The sequence below is a fragment of the Pithys albifrons genome, chromosome 18 (assembly GCF_047495875.1).
Source record: "Pithys albifrons albifrons isolate INPA30051 chromosome 18, PitAlb_v1, whole genome shotgun sequence".
NCBI classification, from domain to species: domain Eukaryota; kingdom Metazoa; phylum Chordata; class Aves; order Passeriformes; family Thamnophilidae; genus Pithys; species Pithys albifrons.
Window position 1 is genome coordinate 13,065,606 of NC_092475.1, and position 27,990 is coordinate 13,093,595.

General features: G+C 56.2%; 2 protein-coding genes across 2 annotated transcripts; one reads left to right on the top strand and one right to left on the bottom strand.

The window, feature by feature from the left end:
• Positions 1 to 127: 127 nt before the first annotated feature.
• On the bottom strand, positions 128 to 27,527 carry NECAB3 (N-terminal EF-hand calcium binding protein 3). The gene is made up of 13 exons (XM_071572629.1): positions 26,977 to 27,527; positions 21,958 to 21,982; positions 20,846 to 20,954; positions 14,628 to 14,653; positions 14,222 to 14,319; positions 5,188 to 5,324; positions 4,884 to 5,005; positions 4,393 to 4,472; positions 3,947 to 4,000; positions 3,212 to 3,324; positions 1,523 to 1,600; positions 1,168 to 1,259; positions 128 to 361 (listed from the first exon to the last, which is right to left on the bottom strand). Exons 1-13 carry the CDS (start codon positions 27,067 to 27,069, stop codon positions 333 to 335), a joined length of 1,056 nt encoding a protein of 351 aa, XP_071428730.1. The 5' UTR covers positions 27,070 to 27,527; the 3' UTR covers positions 128 to 332.
• ACTL10 (actin like 10) lies at positions 6,411 to 7,529 on the top strand. The gene has a single exon (XM_071573086.1). It carries the CDS (start codon positions 6,411 to 6,413, stop codon positions 7,527 to 7,529), a length of 1,119 nt encoding a protein of 372 aa, XP_071429187.1.
• Positions 27,528 to 27,990: the final 463 nt, after the last annotated feature.

The following is a 27,990-nucleotide window of genomic DNA, read 5'->3' on the forward strand; positions in this document are numbered from 1 at the left end:
GCAAGAGGGGCTGATGGGAACAGCAAGTAGACCAGAGCTCCCTCCAAAGCCAACCTGTCACTCCCAAACTCGGTTACCCCAAGCACTCCAGGAATGCTCCTGGAGACCAGGCAGCTCAGAGACTGTCTTGGGGGTGGGAAATAAATAAGTAAATTAACATGAAAGAAGCAAAGGGGTAAAACACTGGCAGGGCCGAGGGCAGGCAGCTCCTGCCAGGCAGCAGGAGGGGCTGAGGGACAGGGAGGTAAGGAACGCGAGGGAAGGCGAAGGCTGTGCCAAGGGCTCTGCGTCCTTCCACATGCTGACGGCATCCTGGAGGTGTCTGCCCCGGGTCAGTTGTTGTTCATGATCCACCAGGAAGCTGGGGAGAGAGGGAAAGGGGGCAGGGATGTGAGGGCAGTGTTAAACTGGAGAGGGATGTGGAGTGGCAGGGATGGGGGATCTGGCTCTGCAGGTACTTGGCACTTGGCTCTAAATCACCACCCCCTTCCCAGAGTGCAGCCTGGACAGCAGGGATAGCCTGGACATGGGTGATCCCCCTTGAGCTGTGGCAGCTTCTGCAGGAGAGCACTGGGAATGTGGTCAGTGGGACTGGAAGGTCAGGAGCAGCACTGGCAGTGAGGGGTTCAGTCCAAATGAACGTGTTTTATGTTATTTTACACAGGACCTGAAAGTGATCCCTGAAAGCAAACTGGGGCATAATTTGGTCCCCAGTTCCCCCCACCTGGTCACATTTCTATTGGTACCACAGGAACATACACTGGCCCTGTGCTGGCCTCTCCTCTGCCCCAGCACTGGGCTGTACTCCTGGATGCAGCCAGTGGGACTGGTCCAGGAGCACCAGCACTTTGCAGAGCAGGTTCAGTGCCCCAATGAAAAACAAAACAAGGCACCAGGTGTGTTTGAGACAGGGCCCAGCTTATCTGCTACCCGGGAAGTGTCCCTGCTGAAGAGCATCTCTGGGCTGGGGGCAGACCCTGCAGCACTGCCAGCTCACACAATCCAACCTGCTGGGGACAAGGGGTTTCACTCTGGCTTGAAAAATCCGATTTAGGTCACCCCAAACCAATTTCCTGCTCGGGAGGGAGTCGTGGTGCCTGTTCCTGCACTGCTCCTGCCCTCTGCAGCACACCTGGAGCACAGCGTGGGACTGTGCGACCCGCTCACCTGGGAAGAGCATGGTGGTCAGCAGCTCCGGGGACTCCAGCAGGCTGAGGATGGACTGCTGGAAAGTCTTGCTGCAACTGGACTGCAAATGGCTGCAAAACAAGGTGCAGGGTCAGGGGGCTGCAGGGGGTGCAGCCTCGGGTGTGGGAGAGCGGCTGGGGCCAAGATGCCTGTCCAGGCACAGGGACAGGGCTGCTCCTGCACCACAAACCCTCTTATGCTGCAAATGGGGTGCACATGAGAAATGCTGTGAGCAGTGCCAGCAGCAGGCCAGGCTGGGGGAGCAGTGGGGAGCCTCAAGAGGAAACCCCTTTGAGCCCCCCAGTGTCCAGCCCCGCTCACACACAGCTCCCACCTTCTCCACGAAGTCACGTCCTGCCAGAACTCGTACAGGATGAAGCAGGCCTCGTCTGTCAGCTTGCAGGCAGAGACACTGTGGGGACAGGAGTGATCCTGAGCTGGGGCTGGGCAGGCTGGCACAGCGCTGGCACGGTGCTGGCACAGCACAGCCACATGTGCCCCACCTGCCCGGGCACATCACCCTCCCCACAAGGCTTACAAAGCACAGTTTGGATGCATCCAGTTTGTGGTTGCTGGAGGACACAGCTCCAGGGGATTCCAAACCCAAATCCTGCTCCTGTGTCCAGGCAGCAGAGGAACTACACAATCTTCAAACTGGTCTTTGCTGCTGCTCATGAATTAGCATTTTATTATTTCTATTTTGTTATTTTTCAGTGGTTTATTACTTCTGCATATCCCCAGAAGTGGCACAGCTCATCCTTCCAGCCCTTTGGAGCAGGTGTGTCATCTCTCGTCCTTCACATGGAGAGAAACTGAGACACAAGTGCAGGAGCTGAGCTCACACCCTGAACCCACAGCTCACTGTCCCCAGAGTGATGCCATTGTTCCCACACTCCCTCCGGCCACAGGAACAGCCCATGGGAAGATGTGGGGGCAGCACCAACAGGGGGGACAGAGCACAAGTCTTGGAGTGCAGGGCTGGGGGAACCAGCTGCACTCGGCTGCAGCAGCAGCAATTCCAGCTGAGGATGAGCCTTTCCTCCAGCTGCTGCCACGGGCTGTCAGAGGGGGCCAAGCCCCGGGGGGACAGCAAAGCAACTCACCCAGCAGCTCTGAGGCTGCATCCCCCTGCACAGGGGCCACAACAGGCTTTGCAATTCCCTGGTGTGAACCAGGACTGTGGAGTCTCCCCCGGTTTGACTCCAGCTTTCCACTCACGTGGAGAGCCTGCCCATGCAATGCCACCCGGTTGTCTCCACAAATAGCTCTTATGACAAAAAAGCCCATCAATTCCAAAGAAAAATACTCCCATTCTCCCTGTCACATGTGTCACAACGAGCATCTTCCTTTTGTTTGGGACTGAAAATGTGCTTTTATGCTGTTGGAACTGAAGAGCTGAAAAACGATACTTTAAATGGGAACAGCACAAACATTCCCCACTGAAAGCGGCTTGAAATTTCCTGTGGGAGAAGGGAAGTGCCACCCAGGGAGCAGCTGTGCCACCTCAGGGCCAGGCTGGCAGTGACATGTGCCTGCAGGCAGACCCAGGCTCCAGCCCCAGCTCTGCTCCAAGCTCTGGAGTGGTGCTGGGGCAGCTTCAGGTGCTCGTGGTTGCTTCCCACGCACTTTCTCCATAAATCAATGCTCTGCATGAGCTCTGCCCTTGACCTTTCCATTGCTCTCAAGTCCTTCAGTGCTGGAGGAGTTCTTGCACTCACTTACATGCACATGCCACAGCCGTTCCTGCTAGCACAAAACCCACCCCCTCCTTCCCAGGCACTGGTTCTTACTGGGAATACCTGCAGCAGGACATGGGATGGCACTGCAGGCAGGGACTTGTGCTGCTGCTCTGACACTCACTGTCCCTTCAAGTTTCCACCCCTGCACACCAAGCCCACACCTGCACTGACCAGCACACAAAACACTCCACAAAACCCCTTCTGCCCCCCCAAAGGTGCTGCATTAAAGTCCCCATTTCTGGGGGCGCCACCCCATGACCCACCCCACAGCCCAGCCCACTTACTGCAGGCAGCTGCTCTGCTCAGCCGTGCCCTCGGTGTAGGACCGGAACGCCTGCCGGAACTCCTCGATGCTGCTCGTGGCCACCGAGATCTGCCTCTTGGCCACCAGGATGTGCTGCCAAGGGACAGAAGGGCATCAGGTACAGACCTGCCCTCTCCTGCCCTCCCTGCTCCCACCCTGCTGTGGGACAAGGTGGTGCCAAGCAAGCACAGCACCACAGCAGGACTGGCACCACAGCGGGACTGGCACCACAGTGCTGGGGACAATGGTGACATCAAGTGGCTTCTTCCCACCTGGGCAGGTTGCCTTTACATTGAGGACCATCCAAGGCCTTTACACTGAGGTGCCCCATTCCCCAGTGGTGGGGCTGTTTTGGGGCTGATGCAGTTCCCCATGTCCTTCCCCAGCAGAAAGGGACCCTCCACCTGGGCTCTGCACAGTCTACAGGTGCTCCTGGGGGATTTGGGTGCTCACAAGCAGAGCATTGCCTTCTTCTGGGCTGGCAGTGTGCACTGCGTGGGGCTTTCAGGGACCTGAGGCAGCTGCATTTGTTCTGTGGATGATCCCACATCCAGCTGATAGCCCTGAATCCCAGCCTGCTCCATCAGCAGGCTGCAGGTTCCTCATGAGCCCAGAGGCAGAGCTCACCCAGTTTCAGGGCACAGGGGCTGTGTGAGGGGGATCTGTGCACACCCAGGGTTACCTGCAAACAACCAGCAGCAGGACAGGCACTTACAGCATCTTGTCCTTTGCACATCGACTCCTCCTTCAGCGGCTCCAGCCGCGGGCTCTGCATTCAGTGGGGGAAATCAGCGTTACTGGCACAGGGCAAACCCTGGAACCCCCAGCCCAGCCCAGGGGACAGGCAGGTACCACACTGGGCATGTTCCTTGGGTGCTTGGGGGAGGACAGGCACATGACCTGCACAATCTGTGGAGCTGCTGGGTCCTGACTGACTTGTGTCAGGTCAGCAGGACCATGGGGAAGCCAGGGGAGGGTCAGCAGAGCTGAGAGGAGAAGGGGGGCTCTGGAGGCTGCAAGTCTGGCTCTGGTGAGTGGCTGCAGCTCTGTGATGAAGCCAGGACCACATACTGGGGGTGCTGGCATGGGGAAGGGGCCCAGCACCGACCTGGCTGTGCCAAGGTGTGGGGCAGCCCCCAGCAGCTCTCCTTGACCACACACCTTGCACTCCAGCTTCTCAATGAGCTGCTGCAGCCTGTTGATCTGAGCCATCCACTGGCTGTTGTCCTCGACACAAACACCTGCATGGCAAAGGGGACTGAGATGTCACCAAAAAACCCTCAAATTTGTCATTGCAAAAGCTTGCTCAAGACCCCAAAAACCACAGAAGTTTCTAAACCTCTGATTTAAACAAAAAACTGATTTGTTTTCTACTGAAACTTTCCTACTGCCCAAGGCATATAATAACACCTCCCAGAAGTTGGCATCTTGGTGAGATGCTCCAGGCTCCACCCACCCTTGCTGATCAGTGGTGCTACAGATGTGGCACTTGGGGACATGGTTTAATGGTGGCCTTGGTAGTGCCAGGGTAATGGTTGGACTCTGTGATCTTAGAGATCTTTTCTAATCTTAATGATCCTGTGCTGCTCCCACACCCACTCCAGGCTCCAGCAGGGCACAGCCCAACCCCAGGGACACCAAGCTGCAGGTACCTGTTGTCAGCATCCCAGAATAGGGGTCTGTTGGAGATAGACAGATATTCTTCTGTCCTCTGCGCCCACACCGTCTTCCTGACCTCAGGCCAACTGAAGTCTCAGATTTCTTTATTTCTTTTCTGGAAGAATAAAATGCAAAACGGGTGGCTGAAGTAATTCCCAGAGGGATCAGCTTCACAGCAGGCTTGGAAAGGGCAGATCCTGCTCGGGGATGTCCCTCCCAGGGAGACCCTGGACCGTGTGGCAGCCCCGGGAGCAGCGCTGGGGAGAGGGGAAGGACCAGCCCGTCCCACCCCGGTACCTCTCCCGTCCCGCCTGCTCCTCCACGGTGTCCACAGCACACTCCAGGGACGTCTGCAGGGACTGCAGCTGGTGCATGGTTTCCCGCAGCAGGAATCTGGTCAGGAACTGCTCCATCTTCGAGGAGGTCTCATACCTCTGTGAGGAAGAGGAAAGGATCTGTCAGACACCTCTGACTCTGTGTGGAGGGAGCAGAGCCACACCTGGAAGGGGTTGGCCCTTAAATAAACCCAAAAGGGTGGATTTCAATCAAATTTTTAGTTATTTCAGGAAGTGATGCTATAGGGCAGAAGAACCTTCTGGGCACCTGCCTGTGAGATCACAACAGGGAACACAGGCATGGTTCCATCTGCACTGCAGCCCCAGCACCCACAGCCCCAGCACTCTCAGCCTTGGCCCCAGCACTCTCAGCTCTGGGAGCCCTGGAGGAGAGCAGATGGACACAAACCACGAGGTAAAGGCACTGCCCCCAGCTCCGGGGAGGGTTCCAGGGCTGGCAGAACATCCCATGTGCCCCCCTGTTCACACACAGCTCTGCTCGCACCAGGGACAAGGCTGGGACCCTACAGTGGCCTCCCAGGGGCAGGAAGCCCCTTCCAGGGATCCCCCACCACTGTCAGGCCAAGCCTCTCTGCTTCCACAAGAGGTTCTGTGATGAATTTCTGACGTGGTTTCATTCAGAACCACCCCACAGCCCATCCCTGTGTCACTAGTCCAGTAGGAGTGAAGTGACAGCCCTTGTGAGCCCCAGCCCACCTGCCCTGTGGTCCTGGAGGTGTGTCCAGGAGGAATATGGGCCTCTGTGCCCATTCCTCACCACACTCCTTCTGGATCAGACATGCAGAGTGAGCACCAGGGGAGAATCACCTCCTTTGACCTACTGGCCACGCTCCTTTGGGTGCAGTCCTGGATTCGGTTCAACCACTCGACTTTCCCGTCCAGTTTTCACTTGCTTCCTTAAAACCACCTGCAGTTCTGTCCTTGCACTGTTAGAAAATCTCCAGGTACCCAGGGAGAGACTCAGGGAGGAATGCTCAGGGAGACAGGGAGCGAGGAGACAGAAGGAAAGGCAGCAACACATACTCAGACACTGCTGTCCTCCAGTTGGGATGAGCCACTCTCCCTTCCAGAGCGGGTACCTGTGTCTGGTTTGGCTTCACGAGACCCCTCTTGTCCCACTGCAGGCTCTTCCTCCCTCCCTGGCATCCCTCTGGAGCGCCAGCCATGCTGAAGCCTGCAGTCATCATAGACAGCGGCAGCAGCTTCACACGGGCTGGCTTTGCGGGGCACACGCGGCCCCAGTTTGTGCTCAGGACTGTGCAGGTGCCTCCCTGCAGTGCAGGCTCCACGCGGGACACCCAGCGGCGTCCCAGCGCCTCGGGAAGCACAGGAGGATTTGCCGCAGCACCCACGTCCCGCCCGCTCAAGTACGGCATCGTTGAGGACTGGGACGGCATGAAAAGCCTGTGGAGCCACCTCTTCTCCTGCAGCCTGAAAGTTCTCCCAGAGGAACACCCGGTGCTGCTGGCTGAGTCCCCGTCCTGTCCCGCCACCAACAGGGAAAAGGCAGCGGAGGTGCTTTTCGAGAGCTTGGCGGTGCCTGCCCTGCACCTGGCCAACACCGGGTTCCTGTCCCTCTGCGCCCACGGCAGAGTCACCGGGCTGGCCGTGGAGGCTGGGGCAGGAGTGTCCCATGTCACCTCCGTGTGCCTGGGCCAGACCCTGCGGAAATGCACCCACCGGCTCGGCGTGGCCGGGGAGCTCCTCTCCACCCACCTGCACCGGCTGCTGCTGGAGAGCCCCAACGAGCCCTCGGCGCTGCAGGCGCTGACCAAGAAGACGCTGAGCCAGCTGAAAAAGCAATGCTGCTACGTCTCCTTGGACTACGAAAGAGACCTCCATGATCAGGGTTCCCATCATCCAGCCAGATTTCGGATGCCAGATGGGCACTGGATAACCCTGGGCAAGGAGCGGTTCTGCTGTCCCGAGCCGCTCTTCCAGCCGAAGCTGCTCCAGCACAGCTGCCCTGGGCTGCACCAGCTGGCCTGGCAGAGCCTCCAGGCGGTGCCCAGCCACGCCAGGAGGGATGTGCTGGGTAACATCGTGCTCTCAGGTGGCTCCTCCCTGTTTCCTGGCTTTCCAGAGAGGATGTGCTTAGGACTGAACCTGCTTTCTCAAGGCACAGGCGTCCAGATTGAGGTCCTGGCGAGCCCAGAGAGGGGCACAGCAGCCTGGGTGGGGGGCTCCATGGCAGCGTCGCTCACGTCCTTCCAGAGCGCGTGGATGACAAAGGGCGAGTACCAGGAGCACGGAGCTGAGTATGTGCACACGAAATTCCAGTAGACAGGTGGCAGCCATCCCACTGCCAAACTGCAGGAGAAGGGACTCCAAAACACCGCCTTGCCCCAGGCAGGGCTGCAGCAGCCGCGACCAAGGGCAGCCCCTGCGCTGCCACAGGGCTGCAAAGTCAATTAAAGTGCTCCAAAAGGAACAAACTGCTTCTCATTGACACACTGGGTTATTTCCATGCCCAGACACGGCAGCAAAGCTGTCCTTTCCCGGTGGAAATGCAGCTGCTGGCACAGGGAAGGGGCTGCTCCAGCTGGCAGTACAGCAGGACCCCCCAGGTCTCTGGGGAGACACAGGGATGGGAGGAAGGAGCTGAGGAAAAAGGATGGGAAGGTCCACACAGCACCTGCACTGCAGCCACTTTACTACAGGAGGTGAATTCATATCCTGGTACTGAAGCAGCTCAAGGCTGGGTACGGGGATGAGCTGAAAACCAGGGAACTGAACTCACTCCTTGTAATTTTGGTATAAAGGTCATTTGGTGCTTCAGGGAGCCGATTCAGCTCCCTGAACAGGCATTTCCTCACCTGGCTTTGCTGCTGCTTCAGTGAACTGACTCAGCTCAGCAGATGATTAGAAAAGGATCAGAAGTTGCAGGGGGGAGCAGCTGGGGAGCACAGCCCAGCTGTCACAGCAGCCTCCTTTCCCCATGCCCAGACCCATTCCAGCTCCTCCAGGGACACAGACAGGACTGCAGTGGGAGGTGCAGGAAAGAGTCTCCACGTGATGGAGGAGGGCTGGGTGCTTCACAGAAGCATCCACCAGGAGAGGTCAACCCCTTTTTTTGACAAGGCAAGGAGACAGACCAACATCCCCTCCGCCTTCTCTGTGGTGTCCTCATGTGGCCCCAAGGCTGTGGCACAGACCCAGAGCCAGGCTGCCTTCACCCCCCTGAGCTCCATGAACCATGTCCAAAATAATGTCCAGCAATGCCACCACATTACTCGGGTCAAATATTTCCGATTCCTGCTGTGATTCTCTCCAGCACACTGAGGATCTGGAATTCCAGAAGCTCTGCACTGAAGTATGTGGAAGTAACCCTTCCATTGCTGGTGCCAAAGGAGGGGGAGGGTGGGAAGGGCCTTGAGTCCCTCATGGTTTTCTTCTCTGTGCCACACTCAAGCCACCAGCCCAGTCCAGGAGCTGCAACCAACTGGGCACAGAAGTGGCTGGCTGGGATGGGAAGGCAAGTGGAGGAAGTGGAGAGGATACTCCTCCCCTGAGCACTGCCCTGGGCTCATGCTGGAGTTGGCAAAGGATGCCCACAGCCACCCCCCAGCAGCAGAGTGGGCAGAGCCCTGTGCCCACTGGCTGTGCAGCTAAGGTGGGGGGGGGGTTCATCCCTGCTTGAAAATGAATCTCATTTTCCTGTCAGAGGAAGAGGATGGCAGCAAAGCCAGCATGATGCAGCCATGGGAAGCTGAGCTCCAGCTCTGCATCTCCAGGCTCTCCCCAGCCAAGCATCCCACCTGATGCCACAAGACTTCCTTCCCCACGGCCCCAGAAATGGAGAGCACAGGGCTGGGGACTCCTGTCCACTCTGTGCCCTCCTCACTCCCACAAAGTGCAGGAGCCAAAATCCCTTCCATCACCATGTTTCTGTGCTTGCCCAGCTTCTGCCACGCATTCCCTCCTTACAGGGACAACCAACATTCTGATCTCCCCAGGACACACCTGGGAAAGAAGGTGAAAAGGAACACTGAGTCCCCAGAGGGCACAATATTCACTCACCACATGGCCTGGCACAGTCTGTTCCACTCCAGGAGTTTGTCCAAATCCAAACACTGTCACCCCTCTGGCAGCACAGGGGACACCTCCACCAGCAAGCAGCCTCCACAGCCATGGGGTGAACAAGGTGTGTTCCCACCTCCAAGGTGTCCTCCCCAGCCTTGGCATATGGACACTTCCCCTTGCATGGGGGCTGGATGCTTCTCCCCAAGTGCATCACTCCCCTTCCAAGGGCCAGGTGCTGGAAGAAGCACCAAGCCAGCCTCCCAACATTCTCCATCCTCTCAGCTTTCACCCTGAGATGACCCAAGCCTCACGTCCTCCATGGATGATGTGGATGGAGGGAGTTTTATGGCAGGAGCAGGCAGCTCCTCCTGCTGACATCATGGCTGTGGGGGGCACACTGAGCCTGCCCTCGGCCCCACAGCTCCCCCAGTGTAGTCCTTACACCCCAAACACACAGGCACAGGGACCAGCCTGGGGTGCCACCCTCAAAACCCAACTATCAGCCCAGGGCACGCTGTGCTTGGAGGGGACTCAGCTCTAGAGGGTCCCACGTGGACATGTCAGCCCTGCACAGGACGAGCAGCTGCCTCCTGTCTCCTGCCTCATCAAACACAGCATGCCCAGGGGAATGTGCTGCAGGGAAGGCTGGAAATAACCACCCCTCCAGAGAGCCCCAAATGCTGCTTCATCCTTCTGTAGCAGCTGGAAAAATTTCATGCCAAGTGAAGGAATCAACTGAAAAATGCAGCTTTCCTTCAGTGCAGCTGCCCAGCCCTCCTTGCACTCCTCATTTTGGGGCCAACAAGCAAAACCCTCTCATGAGGAGTTGCACCATGTGGGTTAAACCCTCTGCAAACAGAGGTTCAGTAAAAATGTGCTCTGGCTCACCAGGCACAGCATTTCTGCTCACAGGAAAGCCCCGTGGACAGGAGGCACAGAGGAAATAACCCAGCAGCACAAGACAGGGAATTTTGATCATGGACTGGTATTTCAGCTCTGTTTACCCACATGAAAACCCTGGAGTTGCCAAGAGCTGCTATAATTCTGCTTTTGAGTGGTTTTATTAGTTTCTTATGATGATAGTTAAGCTCAGGACAAAGTGGAATAGGTGGTCACATTCCTGCCAAAGGAGAAATAAGAGCAGCTGGCTTGGAGAGGCATTTATGGGCTGGTTTGCAGTGTCTGGAGAATGGAAAGATTTTAGCATACAGGCCCCCTGGGAGAAATATCAGGCTGTTTCCCAAGATATTTCCACAGTTCACTTCCTACTCTGCTGCTATTATATTGCAAACATGAAGTTCAGCCACAAAATAAGGTGTAATTAGCACACTACAGCACAGCTATCAAGTTATATTTTACAAATATAAGTGAGAATGACAGAACTGGGAGAAAAACCCTCTTTTCTTTACCTTGTTTCCACCAGCCCTGTGAGGCAGGATGGAAACATGGGAACTCCTAATGATTTTGGTTTCCTCCTGCCAACCTGCAGACACATAAAAATGACCACGAGCAGCTCTGCTGCCCCCACACATCATCTCCTACAGCAACTGCAGTCACACAGTGAGGACAAACCCATTCCTCATGCTTTCTCCCAGCATTTATCCTGTAGCTGACAAGAGGCACAGCAGCAGATGGAGGAGCTGCCAGCCAGGAGACAGCTGTGGAGACAAGCCATTGATCCATGACAGGCACCCTGACCCACAGGGATGGCACGTGCAGAGGTGGGAACCCTCAACACCAAAAAGGCTTCAGGCAGCACTGCTTCAAACACAGCTCCCCAATGCAGGGCTGCAGAATGCTCCCTCCAAGCTCTGGTTTCCTGATTTCCCTCTTTCTGTAGCTCATGGCCTTGGCACAGCCTGGGCAAGACCAGCACATCCCCCAAGGCTCTGCTTTTTGTGCCAATGAGGCAGCCCAGGCTCTCTGACTCTTTTTCTGGTTGGAAAGTAGGGATTTATTTACATGAGCCTGTTTACAGCCATGGGTAAGTACCTGGAGGATGCAGGGGTGAGAAATCCTATGGCAGCAGGGTGGGTAATGCCTAACCAAGAGATGCTGTGACCCAGCTGGTGACACCAGCACAAGCCAGAGAACCCCTTCCCCTTCTCCCAGCCAGCCTGGACATCACTGCCTGCTCAGGAGTCTTAAACACAGCCAGGGAAGAACATCTGCTGCCTCCACAGCCCTGATCTGGAGGCAGAGCTCTGTGGTGAGGGTTAGTGGAGCAGGCAGGTCTCTCCCAGTTTCCTCAGTGCTCCAGCACCAGCAGCTCCCTGGGATAGGATTCATCTGGCTCTTCCATGAGGGTGGTCTCTCTGCCAAAGTGGGGCTCCCAGACCTCAGCCATGGGGCATTCCAGGAATGAATCAACAGAAACAAGGCACAGGTGTAATGTGGGAAGTCCCTGCTCTCTGTCCCCACCCCTGGCTCACAGAGGTGTGAGCTTTGGCTAAAATCCAACCTAATAAACCCACTCATCCCATTAAACTCAAGCTCGAGTCCAAGTCTGGAAAGCCAAATCTGGGAATTATTCAGGTCACAGCAGGTAAGAATGCAGCATTTATCATCTCTGGCAGCCTCTGGCATGGCAGGTGGCATTGTCCCTTCCTTCCTTCTCCCCAGATGAGAGCCCAGCAGACCAGGGGAGTGCAGGGAATGATTCCCAGGAGGGTCAGTGTCTGCATCAGGGCACTGAGGGATCAGAGCACCTGATCAGCACAGACCTCAGCAGGGTGAGAGCAGAGCTGTGAACACTGGGCTGCCCCAGCTCCAGGCAGATCCAAACAGGTGGAAAAGCAAGTCCACAAAAATCTGTTCCTACAGGGAAAACCTGCTTCTCTTTTCCAGGGAACACTGGTGGCACCAGGAACTAGGAAGTGAATGAATGCATCACGCTGACACTGTGACACTGACAGTGCCTGTGCTGTCCTTTGGAGAATACAGGAATTTACACATTCACTACACACCAAAAAGCAGAGCAGAAAAAATGGAATAAAGCACAGCCCTCTGGAGAGGATTCCTTGTCTCCCTCTGGACTTTGCATTTAATAATTGTGAAGGGGGCAGGGCAGCTGAACCAGAGAAAATGCATTTTCAAGTGATTCCCTCTCCTGGCATGAAATTTCTGAGGTACAGGGAGACACTGCCGAGTCCGGATCTGGCCAGAGGAAAACTCAAAGAGAAATCCTGACACTACAGAGGCACAAACACTGTGATGACTGTGGGACAGACCCCCCTTTGTCCCTGTGGCAGATCACTAGGCCATGGACAGTGTCCATGTGGATGATGCCCCTCATCCACTTTGGGCCAAGCATCAAACCAATGCACTGAAGGGAAAAGAAGGGCCAGCCTTTCTGTGGGTGTGACACAGCATCACTTCCAAGCACAGAGATAGCCATTTAATGTATTTCAGGTGCCAAGGGGGCTGCTGGTGCCCGAGGAGGGTCCTCCCACCCACTTTTTTTCCCAGCTGTCTCTAGCCTTGAGCCTGGGCAGCACAGCCCTCTGTGGGGGGCTCAGAGCTGCCCTAATTAGTAGACTCCAATCTGCTTCCCATCAGCACAAGCTGCAGGGAGAGGGAGAGCATTCCCTGCAGGGATGAACTCTGCAGCAGGCTGGGAGGCAATGAATTGCAGCACTGCCTCCCCCTCCCTATGCCCTCGCTGTGCCCACCCAGCACTGCTGTGAGCGGCTCCTGCCCCTCTCCAGCAGCCACGTGTTGCTGCATGGGCTGTGCTGAGCACGGGCTGTTGGGGAGTCTGCCCTGGCTGCTGGGGAGTCCGCCCTGGCTGTTGGGGAGTCAGCCCTGGCTGTTGGGGAGTCTGCCCTGGCTGTTGGGGAGTCTGCCCTGGCTGTTGGGGAGTCTGCCCTGGCTGCGGGGAGTCTGCCCTGGCTGTTGGGCTCTTCCCTGGCTGCGGGGAGTCAGCCCTGGCTGCGGAAGTCTGCCCTGGCTGTTGGGGAGTCTGCCCTGGCTGTTGGGGAGTCTGCCCTGGCTGTTGGGGAGTCTGCCCTGGCTGTTGGGGAGTCTGCCCTGGCTGCTGGGGAGTCTGCCCTGGCTGCTGGGGAGTCTGCCCTGGCTGCTGGGGAGTCTGCCCTGGCTGCTGGGGAGTCTGCCCTGGCTGCTGGGGAGTCTGCCCTGGCTGCTGGGGAGTCTGCCCTGGCTGCTGGGGAGTCTGCCCTGGCTGCTGGGGAGTCTGCCCTGGCTGCTGGGGAGTCTGCCCTGGCTGCTGGGGAGTCTGCCCTGGCTGCTGGGGAGTCTGCCCTGGCTGCTGGGGAGTCTGCCCTGGCTGCTGGGGAGTCTGCCCTGGCTGCTGGGGAGTCTGCCCTGGCTGCTGGGGAGTCTGCCCTGGCTGCTGGGGAGTCTGCCCTGGCTGCTGGGGAGTCTGCCCTGGCTGCTGGGGAGTCTGCCCTGGCTGCTGGGGAGTCTGCCCTGGCTGCTGGGGAGTCTGCCCTGGCTGCTGGGGAGTCTGCCCTGGCTGCTGGGGAGTCTGCCCTGGCTGCTGGGGAGTCTGCCCTGGCTGCGGGGAGTCTGTCCAGAGCAGGATCAGCCCTGCAGACCCCATTTCCCTGGATGCTGCTTTGTGGCACACACCTTGTTTTGGCTCAGAACTCAACACAGATTACCAGCGATGCTCCCAGAAAGTGTCCTCAGGCTGGACCCCGCTAGGAGCTGCTCAACAGCCACTACCAGAACCCCACAAGGAGGGAGGTGATGTCTCCAGAACACAAAAGCACTAGATTCACCCTTCCTCTCCTTGGTCTTCCCCTCCTCCAGGCTGTGCAGCTGCAGCACTCACCACACACACAGACAAACCCAAGCACCCCCTTGATTTGGGAGGTACCACCTTTGCTGCCTCTCAACCCCAAAGTGAACACCAAGCAAGCAGCCAAGATCAGCACAGCTTCTGTTTCCCACTTCCCTGCCCTGCTGCCCTCCCAGGGTCCCATCCTTACCAGCTTGGTTTTGTCCATGGCTGCCAGCACTGCAGCATTGAGGGTTTCCAGGGCAGAGAGCACGTTCCTGTATTCCCCCAGGTACGCCGAGAAATAATCTGAAGCAGGACAGAAGACCATAGTGAGGTTCCTGAGCACCTCCATCTCAGCCTCCCCTGCACTGCTTCCCACACAGAGCTCAGTGCTGCAGGGGGACATTCACCTCCCTCTCCAGAGTCACACTCCCACCTGGACTGGAATGAAGAGTCCTCCCCTATCCCCTTGGAAAAAGCATGGATGCTCTCAGTGCTGGGATTCAGTCAATGCCACCTGACTGCCCAGTCCTGCCCAGGTCAGACACACACAAACCCCACCACAGACCTTCAGGAGAGGGAGCCCTCCAGGTCAGGAACATCACCCAACTTACCACACAACTTCTCCGTGTCCACGTTACTGCAAGGAACAGAAAAACAAGCTCTTGTTAGATAATGGGGCTGGTCTGGGAGAAACAGTTATGATGAGCAGGATCTTGGGGGCTTGTCTTGAGTCCCAGTGGATTTATTGCTCATTCCATACATTTTCAGAAGCTGCATTAGTAAATAAGAAGCTGTGTAAGTTCAGAGGCAGCAGCTCAGGAGCCAAGCCTGGTCCCTGCAGCACCCAGGCAGGGCTGCAGAGCAGCACCTCTGATTCAGGGCCTGAAGGAGCAAGCAAAGCTGCTCCAACACCTCCTGGAGCTGCAGTGTGGTGGGAAAGTGCCTGTGAAAGTAGAATGAGGTTGGGATGGATGTGCCCCACACCCCTGGGCTGGCAGCCCCATTTCTGAGTCCTGAAGCTGCTTCTTCAACCCAATCTCTTCCCCCAAAAGTAGGAAGCACCAAACCAGGGCTCTCTCCTTGTGTCTCCCTTGAGCTCAGCCCAGGTCCTCCCTCGTGGTACCAGACCCTTCCCCTCCCACCTGCACTCCTCAGCTGCTCCTCCCCTTTCCTGCCCAGGTGATGTGGAGCTGGATGGCTTCACAGCCCATGAGAGGGGTTGTTCCTGCTGTGAAGGATTTTAAAGCAGAGATTTGGGTCCAAAAACCTGGAGGCAGGGGCAGACCCTCACCCCTCTTCACGAACAGAGAGCACTGCAGAATCCACACTGGCATCTCTGCAGGGCTTGGGCACATCCCTCCAATAAAGGTGCTGCTGGGGTGGAGAGGGAGGAGGAAACATCCAGGAACAGCCACAGGTTTGTGGGAAGGGATGTCAAGCAGAACCAAGGGCTTGCATGATGCTGTCAGATCTGCTCAGGTGGTCAAAGCCATGGAGACAGAGCTGCTCATGATTCCTGCCATCACCCAGAGCCCGCAGGGACAAGCCCCAGGATATCATTTATTCAAATCAGCCTCTGCTCAAGGCATTCTGCTGCCCCAAAATCCCCTGAATGATTACAACCATTTTGAATTCTGATTGGGCAAGGGGAAGAGAGAGAGTTTTTAAAGTGGTTTTTAAGTGTTTAAGTGCTTTCACACATGGAGGAAATGGTAATACCTGGAGTTTGTGGGGCTCCAAGCACAAGGACAGCTGCAGAGCTGCTGACCAGGGGATGTGAAATCATGGCCACATGATCCTGTCCCTGCTCTGACACTGCTCACGGGGCAAAGGGACAAAAACACCCTGAGGTCAAATTAGAGGAGAGCATGTGAAGTGTCCAAAATGCCAGGTGAAGAACAGGGGAATTAATTCAACCAAATCTTCCTATAGCTTTTCCTCCAGACATCCAAGCCTGGTTTCTGTCTCTCTGTTTCTTCTGGGCTTCCATTTAGTGTTCTTTAATAACAAGCAATCCTTCAAAGCATGAAAATATTTTGGTGTGACACCTGGCAGAGGCGGGGCAGTGGGACTGAGACCCCTGTGCTCAGGTAACTGCAATCAGGTGCCTCTGTAGCAGCAGAGAGGGGCAGTGTGAGGCTGTGATTTGGCTCAGCTATTTTAAACACACAGGAGCTGATTCAGGCAGGGCTCTGTGCACTGACCTGGCACTGCAGGCAGCTAAAAAGTGGATTAAAAAAACTGTTTCCCTTGAGACACGATACAGATAAATCTGCAAAAACACACAGCCCCTTCTTCTGCCAACTGCACTCCACCAAAGTTCCTGACCCCATCTCTGAGCAGCTCTGTGCACCCCTCACAGAGAGACCAGGGTTTGAAACTCCAGTTTACGCTGGAAAAATGTTTTGCTCCTTCTAAGTTTTTCCCCTTTTATTCCCAAAAGCTGCCTGGAGGCTGCAGAGCTGCTGCAGTGCTGCAGGAGCCTTGGCACAGCAGCACCCATGGCACAGCTTGTCAGACCCGTGCCCCAGAGCAGTAACTGCAGTCACTGGTTCCCACCCAAGAGAAGGGCAAAAATCACTGAAGAGGGGATATATAAAACTTGTTGTAATAATGCCAAGGTCGTGGGTTCAATCCCCTGTGTGGGCCATTGACTTAAGAGTTGGACTCGATGATCCTTGTGGGTCCCTTCCAACTCAGAATAGTCTGGGATTCTGTGACATGGCCATGTGGTAACAAAATACCCGGTGAAACACCTCAGTTACCCAGAGATTTGCATCTGTCCCCAGTGAGGACCTGGGGCTGGGACTGGTTTCACCAAGGAGCAGGAGCCACCAGCTCAACCCCCTGCCCCGTCCTCCTCTCAGCTCCAGTGAGGTGTGACAAAGAGCTGCAATCAACACCCACCTTGTGGCTTCTGAGGAGAGGCCAGGGCTTATTAATAATTCCTTTTATCTTGTCAGTTTGGTGCTTAAAAACGTGTGAACTCCATCAACATCATCATCATCATCATCAACTAACCAATCACTAAACCACTGAACAGTTAAACACTGAACCAGTGGTAGAAATCAGCCCTCTGAGAGTTGCCCAGGGGAAGATCTGCTCCCTTCCCCTCCTGTTTCAGCCCTGCTCCATCAGCAACCCTGCTTGGGAATCCCTTCCCACATTCTGCATCCCACAGCAGCCCCCGTGGCACAAGCAGGGGCAGGACAGAGCACAGCAAGCAAATCCCAGGACTGATGGTGCCATTTTCATGCCACCACAGCGAATTCACACCAGAAACCAGGAGGAGTTCTTGGGCAGACCCTGCACATCAAACCCACATTGCAGAGCTGCATGGGCCAGCAGGCTTTTCCCTGCTCCTCCCTGCCATTCCCTCTCCCACTCCAAGAGAAGAGCCATCCTCTGCTTCCAAAGCACTCATCCTGAGACTCTCCACATCCCCCATAGCTGTATTTTGACTGTGCTCAAACCACTGATTAACTGTAATTAAGCTTGAACTGATGATGAAGGATCTTGTCATCATTATGCTGTTGGGATTTTGTCAGAATGTGCCTCGAATTTATGCAAGAAAACAGCAATCAGCTGCAGAAAAACAGACAGGATTTTGGTTATTTTTATCATTCACCATGTTGGGAACCCCCTCTGCCACCCCAGATCGGGTTTCCAAACCTTTTCAGTGTAGTACAGAGTGTCTCAGTCACTCTCCATCACTCAGAGACTGGCAGATGCTGTGGCTCTGAGTCTCTGAGTGAAGAGGGGAGGGAAGTCCATTTCAACCCCTTCCTCCACAGAACCACAGGCTTGAGGTTACTTCCACCAGGAGGTTTTAAGTGCCACCAGGATCACTTCTGGCTCATGGTCAGAGGCTCTGGGCTGTCTGCACCCAATTCCTGAATGTTCTCATGCAAAGAAGGATTTTCCAGACTTTATTTTTCCAAATTTCCCCAACAGATGCAGGACAGGAAGACACACAAGATCCACACAACACTTCCCTAGACAGGTTTCACTGCACCCTGCAAACAGCACCAGACATGCAACCTCTGCAACACCACAAGCTTCAGCCCAAAGCCCTTTGTAACCACCTCTCCACTGAGTGGTCCTGGTGAGACCCTGGGATCTGCTTTATCCCACCTGGCTGGGCTGCAGATGGGTATGTGGCTGCTCAGAGAGCAAACCACACAGAGCATCGTTCCAGATGCTTCTGCAGCTCTCTCAGCCCTTCAAAAACATTAGTCCCTTCTCACCCAGACATTTCAGTGGATGAAAATGCACTTTTCCAGGAAGATGAATCTTCCTGTGCCAGTGCCAGAGCTGATGTGGAGCTTCCTGACAAGCTAAACAAAACTGTGGTCCCAGGTGTGGCACCAAACTGCCATCAAGAGCTGAATTTGGTTTCAGCATAGACCCCTGAGTGTCACAGAATTCAAGCAAGGAGATATCTTAAGCCAAAATGGCACCATTTCCAGAAATGCAGAACAAAAAAAAAGCCTCATGTGGAAATGTAGTATCTGAAGTGAATCCAACAGAGATGTCTGATTCACAGGTCACAGCGTTCCACCTCTCCACCAGGTGGGTGGGAAGTGGAGGAGAGGAGAAAGTGGTGCCATGGGCACTCTGGGAGGAGAACAAGTAATGTGGGAGACCTCTGAAACCTCTCACCTCCAGAGCAGCTGCAGGTTCACAGTGATGGGTGAGGGTCAGGGCATGTCTGGGCAGTGCTGGACACAGAAAGGGCCTGGATATAAAAGTCTCTGCTACTGTTTCCCCTCAGGTCAGGCTGACATGGACAAGCAACCCCAACTTCAGCCTAGAGCTGACAAACACAGCACCAAATCGACCTCCTGGATGAAGGGTGAAACTTTCCCATCATCCCAAGAGCTGTGGGACACAAAACAAGCACACCAGATACGTTTGTAGAGCTTGTAGCTGATTTTCAGCTGTGTAACACTTTATCACCTCAGGTAATAACTCCTGAATCTGGCAGCAAATTTCAGCCAGATCTCTAAAATATTAAGTTCCTGCAAGGGCAAGGCAAGCTCAGAGGAAAGAGCCTTTCCAGCCCCCCACCATGGGGACAGCAGGACACCAGCACAGCCCTCACATGACACCAGAGGGTGCACAAAGGAGTGAATCCCCCTGCACAGCCCAAAAATGGTGTCTCCTACATTGGCTTGAAGCCACTGAAGGCAGGAATTTGGAAACAGCTCTATCTGAGGGCCCCTCCTGCTCTTTATGGCAGGAAGAGAACAAAGACCCAACGCTCATGCCCTGCTAAAAGATGTCACCAGCTCGATGTTGCAACTGCCACGTTGTCATGGCTACCACACCATCACTGGGAAGGAGCTCTCCAAAGCACCACTGCAGCCATGGCCCTGCTCAGCTGCTCCACACTGATGGAATAAGCCTGGTCTGAAAGCAGTGGGAAGGCAGGAGATCTCCCCTGTTCAGATAAGAGCTCTGTTAAAACTTCCAGCTCTGCTGCACCTTCTGTTTTCCAGAGGTATTGACTCCAAGGTCACCCCAGAGTGGAGCAAGAGAAAAGTATTCCCAGAGGAAAGGGAACAGCTCAGTACTAACTTCCTGGGATCACAGCCCAAAGAGACAGGTATTTTTCAGGAGACACCTCCTGCTGCCCACATCCACAGGTCCAGCCAGCAGGACAGGCAGCAGAGGGCAGCCAGGCTTCAAAGAAAGCAGTGCCAAAGCTGCCCACACCAGCCCACCTCTCTGCCCCATCACCAAAGTGGGAGCATCAGCTAAACCCACCACTCCAGCACCATCAGGAGTCCATCATCCCCTCTGCTCCAGTGGGTGGATGATGTGGGGACTGCTGGGTATCCTCTGTCAGTGGCTTGGTAGCATTTGGTGGCTGGTGACATCACAGTGTGACAAGGGCCGTCTGTGCCACTGCCCTGGCTCCCTGCAAAGTCCTGGGACCAGTATGAGCAGCTCAGGCTGCTTCAAGTTTTCTCTCCCTGATGGAGATACTGCCCTGGCCAAGGGTGTCAGAGGTGCAGGAGATGCTTCCCAGGGAGCCAGGGCAGTGTCACAAGCCCAAGACCAGGAGAAAGTGGTCCTGCTGCCCAAGACCAGGAGAAAGTGTAGCCTCTTCTCCCCCAGCAACATCCCAGTGTTTGAGCAGAGGCCAGACATGGAATGCATCAACACCCAGTTTGCCCCAGTGCCAGAACACCCCCGCCCACAGCAGCCAGCCAGGCAGAGGGATCCCAGTGAGGCCACACTGGGATCCAGAGGACTGGGATGAGAAACTCCACTGAGCCCAACAGACTCCAGTCAAGAGCAGACCAGGGCTAAACACAACTGTTTCTCCTGTTCTTTGAGGGGTTCTTTTTTTAAAGTAACTGGCCTAAATTCCCAGTTACGTGCACCAGGCCCACTTGTGGTGGAAAGCAGCTCTTACATAAGTGAAAGTAATGCCAGTACTGAAAGTGAAAGTGTCAGTACTGGCAAAGTCTGCGACTTTGCACAGTCTGTGCCTTGTCCTCACACCACCACATGCTTCTGCAGACACACAACCTGCTCCACGAGCTGGGTATTTCTGCATTTTTCAGACTAAAGTAACGTCATCTTAAATGGTTGCTGGCTCTGTGGAAATAAAGCAAATCTGATGACTGTGCCCAAAATGTCTGACTCCTCTTTTCCCTGAAGCTGAGCTGGTGTTCAATGGGTTTTAACATCTGCGTGCTTCAAGAGGTGGGTTTATCTCACCCTGACTATTTATCACACCCACCCCCAGATGTCCTCCATCTACAGTCAAGCAGTTTTATATTCTCCTTCGTCTCCTCCGTGCCACCACGGTACTTACTCTGAATGACGCCTGTCAATGCCACTGAACAACTCCCACAGCTCCTCCGAGCTCAGGATGCCATCAGCGAAATAATTCTTGAACTCCTCAAATGACAGCTTCCCATCATCTGCATTTCAATAAAAGGGGAGCATAATTATATATCTGCAGAAAGCAGCACCCAGGCCCCGGTGATCCTCCCCGCAGCCGCTCTGCCGGGAGCGTGGGACAGCTGGGCGTGTTGTGCATCATAATTAGAGCTGATAGCTCACTGAAAGCACGTCCCACCAGCCCATCAAAAGCCCAGGAGTCCTGGCAAGCAGGGCCACTGCTGCTGGAATTTCAGGTGGGAATTTCAGCACCTTCCCAAAGGCCCCACTGCAATGGCTTCAGAAGTCCAGGCAGACACTCTGTCGTGTGTCCAAGTGGACATCGTGCACTCAGATGACCGTCCAAGGAAAGAGTCCATTACACAAAGCACAGGGTTTTGTGGTAACAAAATCTCTACATTGACTCAAAAGCTTTTCCCTTCCTCTCTGTGGAGGATTTCAGCTCCTGGGCTGCACTTTGATCTCCAACAAAAGTGGTTCCTGGAGCCTCCAAGCTACCACAAAGGAGAAGAGCTCAAGAGAGCTCAGAGAAATGACTTGTGACTTTGGATCTCTTGGTTCATTGGTGCTGGATTAAAAACTGGGTAGCAGTGGACTACCCAGGCTCCAGGGCTACCCAGAAAGAGGATCACCTATAAAACCCTGCACTGTGCACAGAGATTGAATCAGTCCCACGAGGGATGGAGCAGAAGCCTGATGGCCCCTGGGCCTGGGCTGCTTTGCCATCCCTTCTGGCTGCCAGCAGCACAGAGGAGAGATCATGTGCACACAGGCAGGAGAAGGGCTTGGAAGGGGCTCTGTCCTGGGGTGCGTGGATGGTGAATGGGGGCAGCCCACCCACCCATTCCTGGCCAGGTCCCTCGCTGGAGGCAAAGCAGAAAAGCTTTTTCCCTGCAGGCAGAGCACTGCTTGCCCTTATCCTCCCTCACACTTTCAGCCAACCCCCCCAGTGGGAACGAGCCACGCTGCTTCACCCAGACCCAGGCAGGGAGGGGGAGGCAGCAGCAGGAACAAAGCACTCACCATTCTTGTCGGCTCGCCGGAAAATCTGCAAGAGAAAACACAACAGGGCTTAGTGTGGCAGTGGGGAGAGAAGGGCAGCTGAGCCAGACAGCACCCAGCACCGTGGAAAATCACCTCCTGGAGCCCAGGGAGCCATGGAGAACCCCTGCTGCCAGGACTGCAGTGGCTGCTCCGGGAAATTCCACTTTGCCAATGATTAAACCCATTTTCTTGCCTCTAATGCACAGAGCCCTTGGCGCAGCTGTGGTGACCAAGCGAGCCCAGCACTCACAGAGAGCATCTTTCAGAAAACACACAGGGAGGCAAAGCAGAACAGGCTTTGCTACACCCTTGTGATGGCAAATGCTTAATTTTTCAGACCCTTTAAATGAAAGAACATTAAAACCACTCCATACAGAAGCGCTCAGGGCATCACCAACACCAAAGGATATTGAGGAGCTGGAGTGGGGCCAGAGAAGAGCAACGAGGCTGGAGAAGGGACTGGAGCACAAGTGCTGTGGGGAGAGGCTGAGGGAGCTGGGGGTGTTCAGCCTGGAGAAGAGGAGGCTCAGAGGTGACCTCAGCACTGTCTGGAACTGCCTGAAGGGGAGTTCTGGCCAGGTGGGGGTTGGTCTCTTCTCCCAGGCACTCAGCAATAGGACAAGGGGGCACGATGGGCTCAAGCTCTGCCAGGGGAAATTTAAGTTGGAGATGAGAAAAAAATTCTTTGCAGAGAGAGTGCTCAGGCATTGGAATGGGCTGCCCAGAGAGGGGGTGGATTCCCCATCCCTGGAGATTTTTAAACTGAGCTTGGCCGTGGCACTGAGTGCCATGATCTGGTAAAGGGACTGGAGTTGGACCAAGGGTTGGACTCGATGATCTCTGAGGTCTTTTCCAACCCAACCCATTCTATGATTCTATGATTCCAACTGCCTTTCCTGTGCTTTGTAACCACTCCTCACAACAGTCCTTCCTGCAACAACTCCATGTGCACACATGCTGGAATTAATTGTTAATGAATTAATTAATCTGTAACTAATTCTGACACAGAGCACAGCTGGAGAGCTGCTCCAATTCAGGGTGTCTCAATGCAGGTTCCCAACCACGAGGCTTCTGCCCACGATGCCGGAGAAAGCTGGGCTTGCTCATCCCTGCCAGGAACTGTTTCCTCAGTAATTATTGGAAGGTCTGAGGCTGACTCTGGTAAGGAAAGGCAACATTTCCCAAGCCTGGGAACATCTTCCCAGACCAAACAGTACAAGGTTTTGACCAGCACACCCTAATGGAGCTGATAATTGAAAGTTGTGTGTGTGGCAACATTGCTTTATATCACCCTGGGTGATGAAGAAATCTGCAGGTCTGAAGAAGGATCAGGAATGGAAAAGAGTAGGAAAAGGAGAAAGAGGACTTTTATATTCTTGTCCACACTGCCCCTTTGCTTCTTCTGCACCACTCACCAATAGCTCTGCTGTGTGTTCTGAGGGCACAAGCCCAGAGACAGCCACGGAAATCTCCCTGGAAAACTGAAGAGCTGCCCAGGAAAACCTCCAAAGCTCACTCCTAAGTGCTGGCTTGCAGCTGGGCAGAGGTTTTCCTGATGCTGGTCACAGCAGGGAGTTCCCTGGTCCTTCCCTACAACCAAAACCAGGGTCAGGGTCACCTCCTCCAGGAGCAGGGACACCTCCTTGGAGGATGCTCTTCTGAACAAAGTGAGCTGCTCTCAACCTGAGCTGCTGCTGCCTTGGGCTGACCAGCATTAGGTAATCATCCCTCTGGAATTCCAGCCAGCCAGCCATTCCTTCCTTTCCTTGCAGGAAAGCAGGGCAGGCGCTTCCTGAGCACCCCACAGGATTCACTGGATGCAGTTCGGAGCTGAAACAGGAACAGGCAGCTCCCAAACAGAAGAGATTTCTCTGGATTTTAAAGCAAATTTTTCTCCAGGCTAACGGGTTCCTTGTGGGGTCTCCCAGTTGCAGGGTCACACATGCCAGGGCTCCCCAGCTGCAGGGGCAGCACCAGTGGGTCCCACATGTCTGTGTCACCCTGCTGTGGGCATGATATTTTCCATCAAGGGAAAAGCTCTGTGTCTTCAGAGAGACACATGGCTCATGCAATGACATCTCAGGGCTCCAGATGTCACCAAGGCCAGTTAGCTCATCCCAGAGGCAGCCAAGTGTCACCCAGGCACTTAACAAATGCAGACTCCAGTGAGGCCAAGCATTCTTGGCCTTGCTCAGGAGGGTCTGTCTGCAGACTATGAAGGACAACACAGTTTCAGGGGAGATCTCATGGAGCTAAGAAGGTCTCTAATCCATGATGAGCCCATCTTGGATTCAGCAGGAACCTCAGAAAACAGAGTGGATGCTTTTCCCCCACACACAGTGTCCGCTGTGGTGTGTTACACAAGCACTGCCAGCGCACACACAGCAGCTGCCTGGAGCTCAGAATAAATATGGCAAAGCAGTGAGCTGTGAGAGCCCTGCCAGGCAGGGCCACATCTACTCCAGGGTCCCCAAGAATGCTTGGGCTCCTCACTATCACCAGCCAGCCCATCCTTGGCTGACCCAGCTGTAGAGGGGCCTTGGTGAGCGCGGCTCACGTTGGAAAACACCCATGGATCCTGTGCATGACGGATCCAACTCCAGCCAAGCACAAACAGTGCAGAGCCACTTCCATGCTCCACAGGGTGACTCCTGTCCCCTCCCTGAGCACACGCACGTGCTCAGCAATGGCAGGTGAGTGCTGCTCCTGGTGCGGGCGGCAGCCCTGGGACAACGCCAGGGAAAAGTGACGCAAAGCCAGGCTGGGAATGGGACCAGGTCTGAGTCAACTGCTGGAGAGGCCCTACAGGCAAATCTCTCTCTTGCCTCAGGGAGAACTGGCAGCCTCAGAAGCACAGGGACACTGCCTGGAGCCCAAGATGTTTCCCTCAGCCCCCAGCTCCTGGGCTTGGATCTGAGCAGCCTCAGCCCTGCTCGATTCCTGCAGCAGCAGCCACTGGGACTGATGGAAGAACCACTGAACCAGCATTTATTTGGGAGACAGACCCCCTACACACCTCAGGAAGGAGGGACATTACAGGACTTCTCCCTGCTTGCAGGGCTGGAAGCAACAGTGGCTGCTGGACCGGCAGCCAGGGGCACAGCCACTGCTGCGGAGGGGACAACCACCCTGGCGATACCGGGTTCAGGGACCGCGGGCTGCAGCCAGGCACTGCCGCTGAACGGCATCATTCCTGAACCTCCCTGATCCCGGGAGAAGCCCCGAGCACCAGCCTGGGGGACAGACCTTGAGATGCTTCCCAGCGAAACAACTGCGATGGCAGCGCTGCAGTTTGTACCGCGCCTGCAGCGAAGCGTCTCGGACGAAGTCCTCCTCCTCCTCCTCCTCCTCCTCCTCACCTCTCCCAAAGGCAGGCCATCTGCAGGCAGGTCCCAGGGGCAGCAGCAACTGCCACCCGGGATCTGTGGTGGGCAGTCCTGCCGGGAAGGCAGGCTGGGCTCCTGTCCTGCTGCGGTGGGATGCTCGCCCTGACAAGCCTTAGGGGCAGCTGGACACCGGCCAACTGCCCAGAGCCAAAAGTGGAGATATTAAACTCGCCCTGCCAAGCTCTGGAGCTGAGGTGGGAGCAAAGGAAGCCACGGGAAAGAGGAAGAGAAGCCGTCAGAACCCGGAAAGCAGCTGCTAGCGTTGTTAACATTTCCCATTTTAATTGCCTTAATGACACCCTGAGGGATAGATGCGAGACAGCGAGTGCCCTGAGGAGCTGAGCTGGAACACAGCTGTCATCACCCACCCCCCTCCAGCCCATCTTCCCTCAGCCAAGTAATTAGCGCGGCTAATAATGCTGGCTGGAGAGCCTTGCAGCCCGAAATCCCCCCAGGCAGTAGAGAGGCCCTGACTCCCAGCCGGAGGCTGCAAGCACCACCGTGGCAGAGGCAGCTGTGCTTCCCAGAGGCTCGCTGGAGATGCCAGGAGGTCTTGGACTGGACCACGCATGGCACTCACCTTCCAAAAGTGCCGCCTTCCTACTGTTCTCCTCCTCTGGGACAAACTGGGACATGGGGGTGAACCCGGATTGGGACATGGAGATGACAGCCAGGGGGTGACAGCTGGGTAATGACAGCTGGCACCAACCTGGGCTGTGCAGGTGCTGGGGCACCACCAGCCCTCATCCTTAACCCTCGCTGGCTTTCTCCTCCTCAGTCCTGCGGCAGGGCAGGGGCAGCACCTTTGCTCACACGTCTCCTTGGCTCCAAAGGGTGACTTAGACTGCAGTGGTGTCGGACACATGGGAATGGCAAGGACTGGCGTCTCACCGGGCAGATTTGGGCACTGTCCACCCGACCCAGCTCACAGAAGACAGCCAGGAGCAGGAGGGCTGAGCACCTGTGATGTCCTGCAGAGGTGGGCTCTGACCCAGGCTGTCAGCCAGGAATGCAGCCCTGGCCCCAGGGTGCACAGCTCCCTCTTACAGGAGCACCCCGATCACGGGGCTGGAGGGGCCCCGGTGTGACAGGAGGCACTGTGCCAGCACCTCTGAACACGAAGACAGCCCCTATCTGCATCTTAACTCCCCTCAGCCATCCACAGCTGCTGGGATGCCCGGCCGACCTCCAACCCGTACGGAGCATCCTCCTCCACAACTCCCGACGCGCCCGGAGCGGGCAGGGACGGGGGCTGCGCCCGGGGGCTGCAGCAGCAGCGCTCTGCCTGTTGGCTCCCACGGCTGCCAACAGCTACACCGAACCCTCCTGGCACACACACGCAGCTCCCGCTACGGGAGTCACGACAGCCAGCTCCGGATGCGGCGTGGGCTGTTTCCAGCCAGCCGGAGGCCCGTCACACAGCAGCAGGACACCACACCACCAGCAAAGCCACCACGACCCCACACCTCGACGCACAGCTCCAGGCTGGCACGGCAGCAGCGGAGCCCCCGGCGCATCCCTCGGGCCGGTTCCTGCGGGGAAGGGCGGGGAGAGCATCACCCTGACACGCACGGCCGAGGGGAGGCTCGGCGGGCCCGCCCGCGGTACTCACGTCGTGGAAGATGGGGAGCGGCTGGCGGCGGGGCGCGGGGCCGCGCTCGGCGGAGAGCAGGCACACGGCCAGTAGCTCGGCACACGACATCATGACCCCGCCGGACGCGGGCGCTGCGGGCTCCGGGGGCGCGGCGCAGTGCGGTACCGGAGGGCACCGGTGCGGTATCGGAGGGCACCGGGACGCTATGGGAGGGCACCGGTGCGGTACCGCAGGACGCGATGCAGTACCGTAGGGATGGATGCGGTGCGATGCGCTGCTGAGTGGCACCGTAGGGCACGGTGCGCTGCCGTAGGGCGCGGTGCGGTGCGATGCGGTACCGTAGGGATGGGCTCGGCGCGGTACCTTAGGGCGCGGTGCGGTGCGGTACCGAAGGGATGGATGCGGTGCGGTGCGAAGTGGTACCGTAGGGCACGGTACGCTGCCGAGGGAGCGGTGCGGTGCCGTAGGGATGGACGCGATGCCGTAGGGATGGATATGGTGCGGTGCAGTAGGGATGGATGCGGTGCGTAGGTCGCGCCCCGCAGATCCCGACTCAGCCGAGCCGCTCCGCCGCCAGGCAACTTTGGCTGCGCTGCGGGCCCACCCTCGCCGCGATCCGATTGGTCTCGGCCCGTGATTGGCATCAAGACCCACCACTGCGGATGGGTCCTGGTCCCCATCGCTGCGGGACTGACGCGGGGGCTCCCAGTTGGACCCAGTTGTGCCTCCAGCTGGCTCCAGTATAGCCCACTGTAGTCACACCTGTGGGTTGTGTGACCATCCCCGGGTATCCCAGTTGGTCCCACTATGGCCACGGGTTGTCCCAGTGTGCTCGCTGTTGGCCCCACAGCAGCCCTGGTTGCTGCTGCGGATCCCCACAGTGTGTAGCTACTGGTGGTCCCAGTGTGGTCACAAAATAGCCCTGGTTGACCCAGCATAGACCCAACTGGTCCCAGAGTGGCCACTGGTGGTCTCAGTGTTGTCACCCTTGGCCCCACAGTAGCCCTGGGTGCCCCAGTTTATCCTGGTTTG

Bases quoted from the DNA above. Each gene is read 5' to 3' on its own strand.
- NECAB3 (XM_071572629.1), bottom strand. From the start codon at position 27,069: ATGATGTCGTGTGCCGAGCTACTGGCCGTGTGCCTGCTCTCCGCCGAG. The intron at 21,983-26,976 runs GTGAGTACCGCG...TTTCTCTTGCAG, and splicing joins CGCTCCCCATCTTCCACGAC to ATTTTCCGGCGAGCCGACAA. The intron at 4,473-4,883 runs GTACCTGCAGCT...TTTGCCATGCAG, and splicing joins TTCTGGGATGCTGACAACAG to GTGTTTGTGTCGAGGACAAC.
- ACTL10 (XM_071573086.1), top strand. From the start codon at position 6,411: ATGCTGAAGCCTGCAGTCATCATAGACAGCGGCAGCAGCTTCACACGG.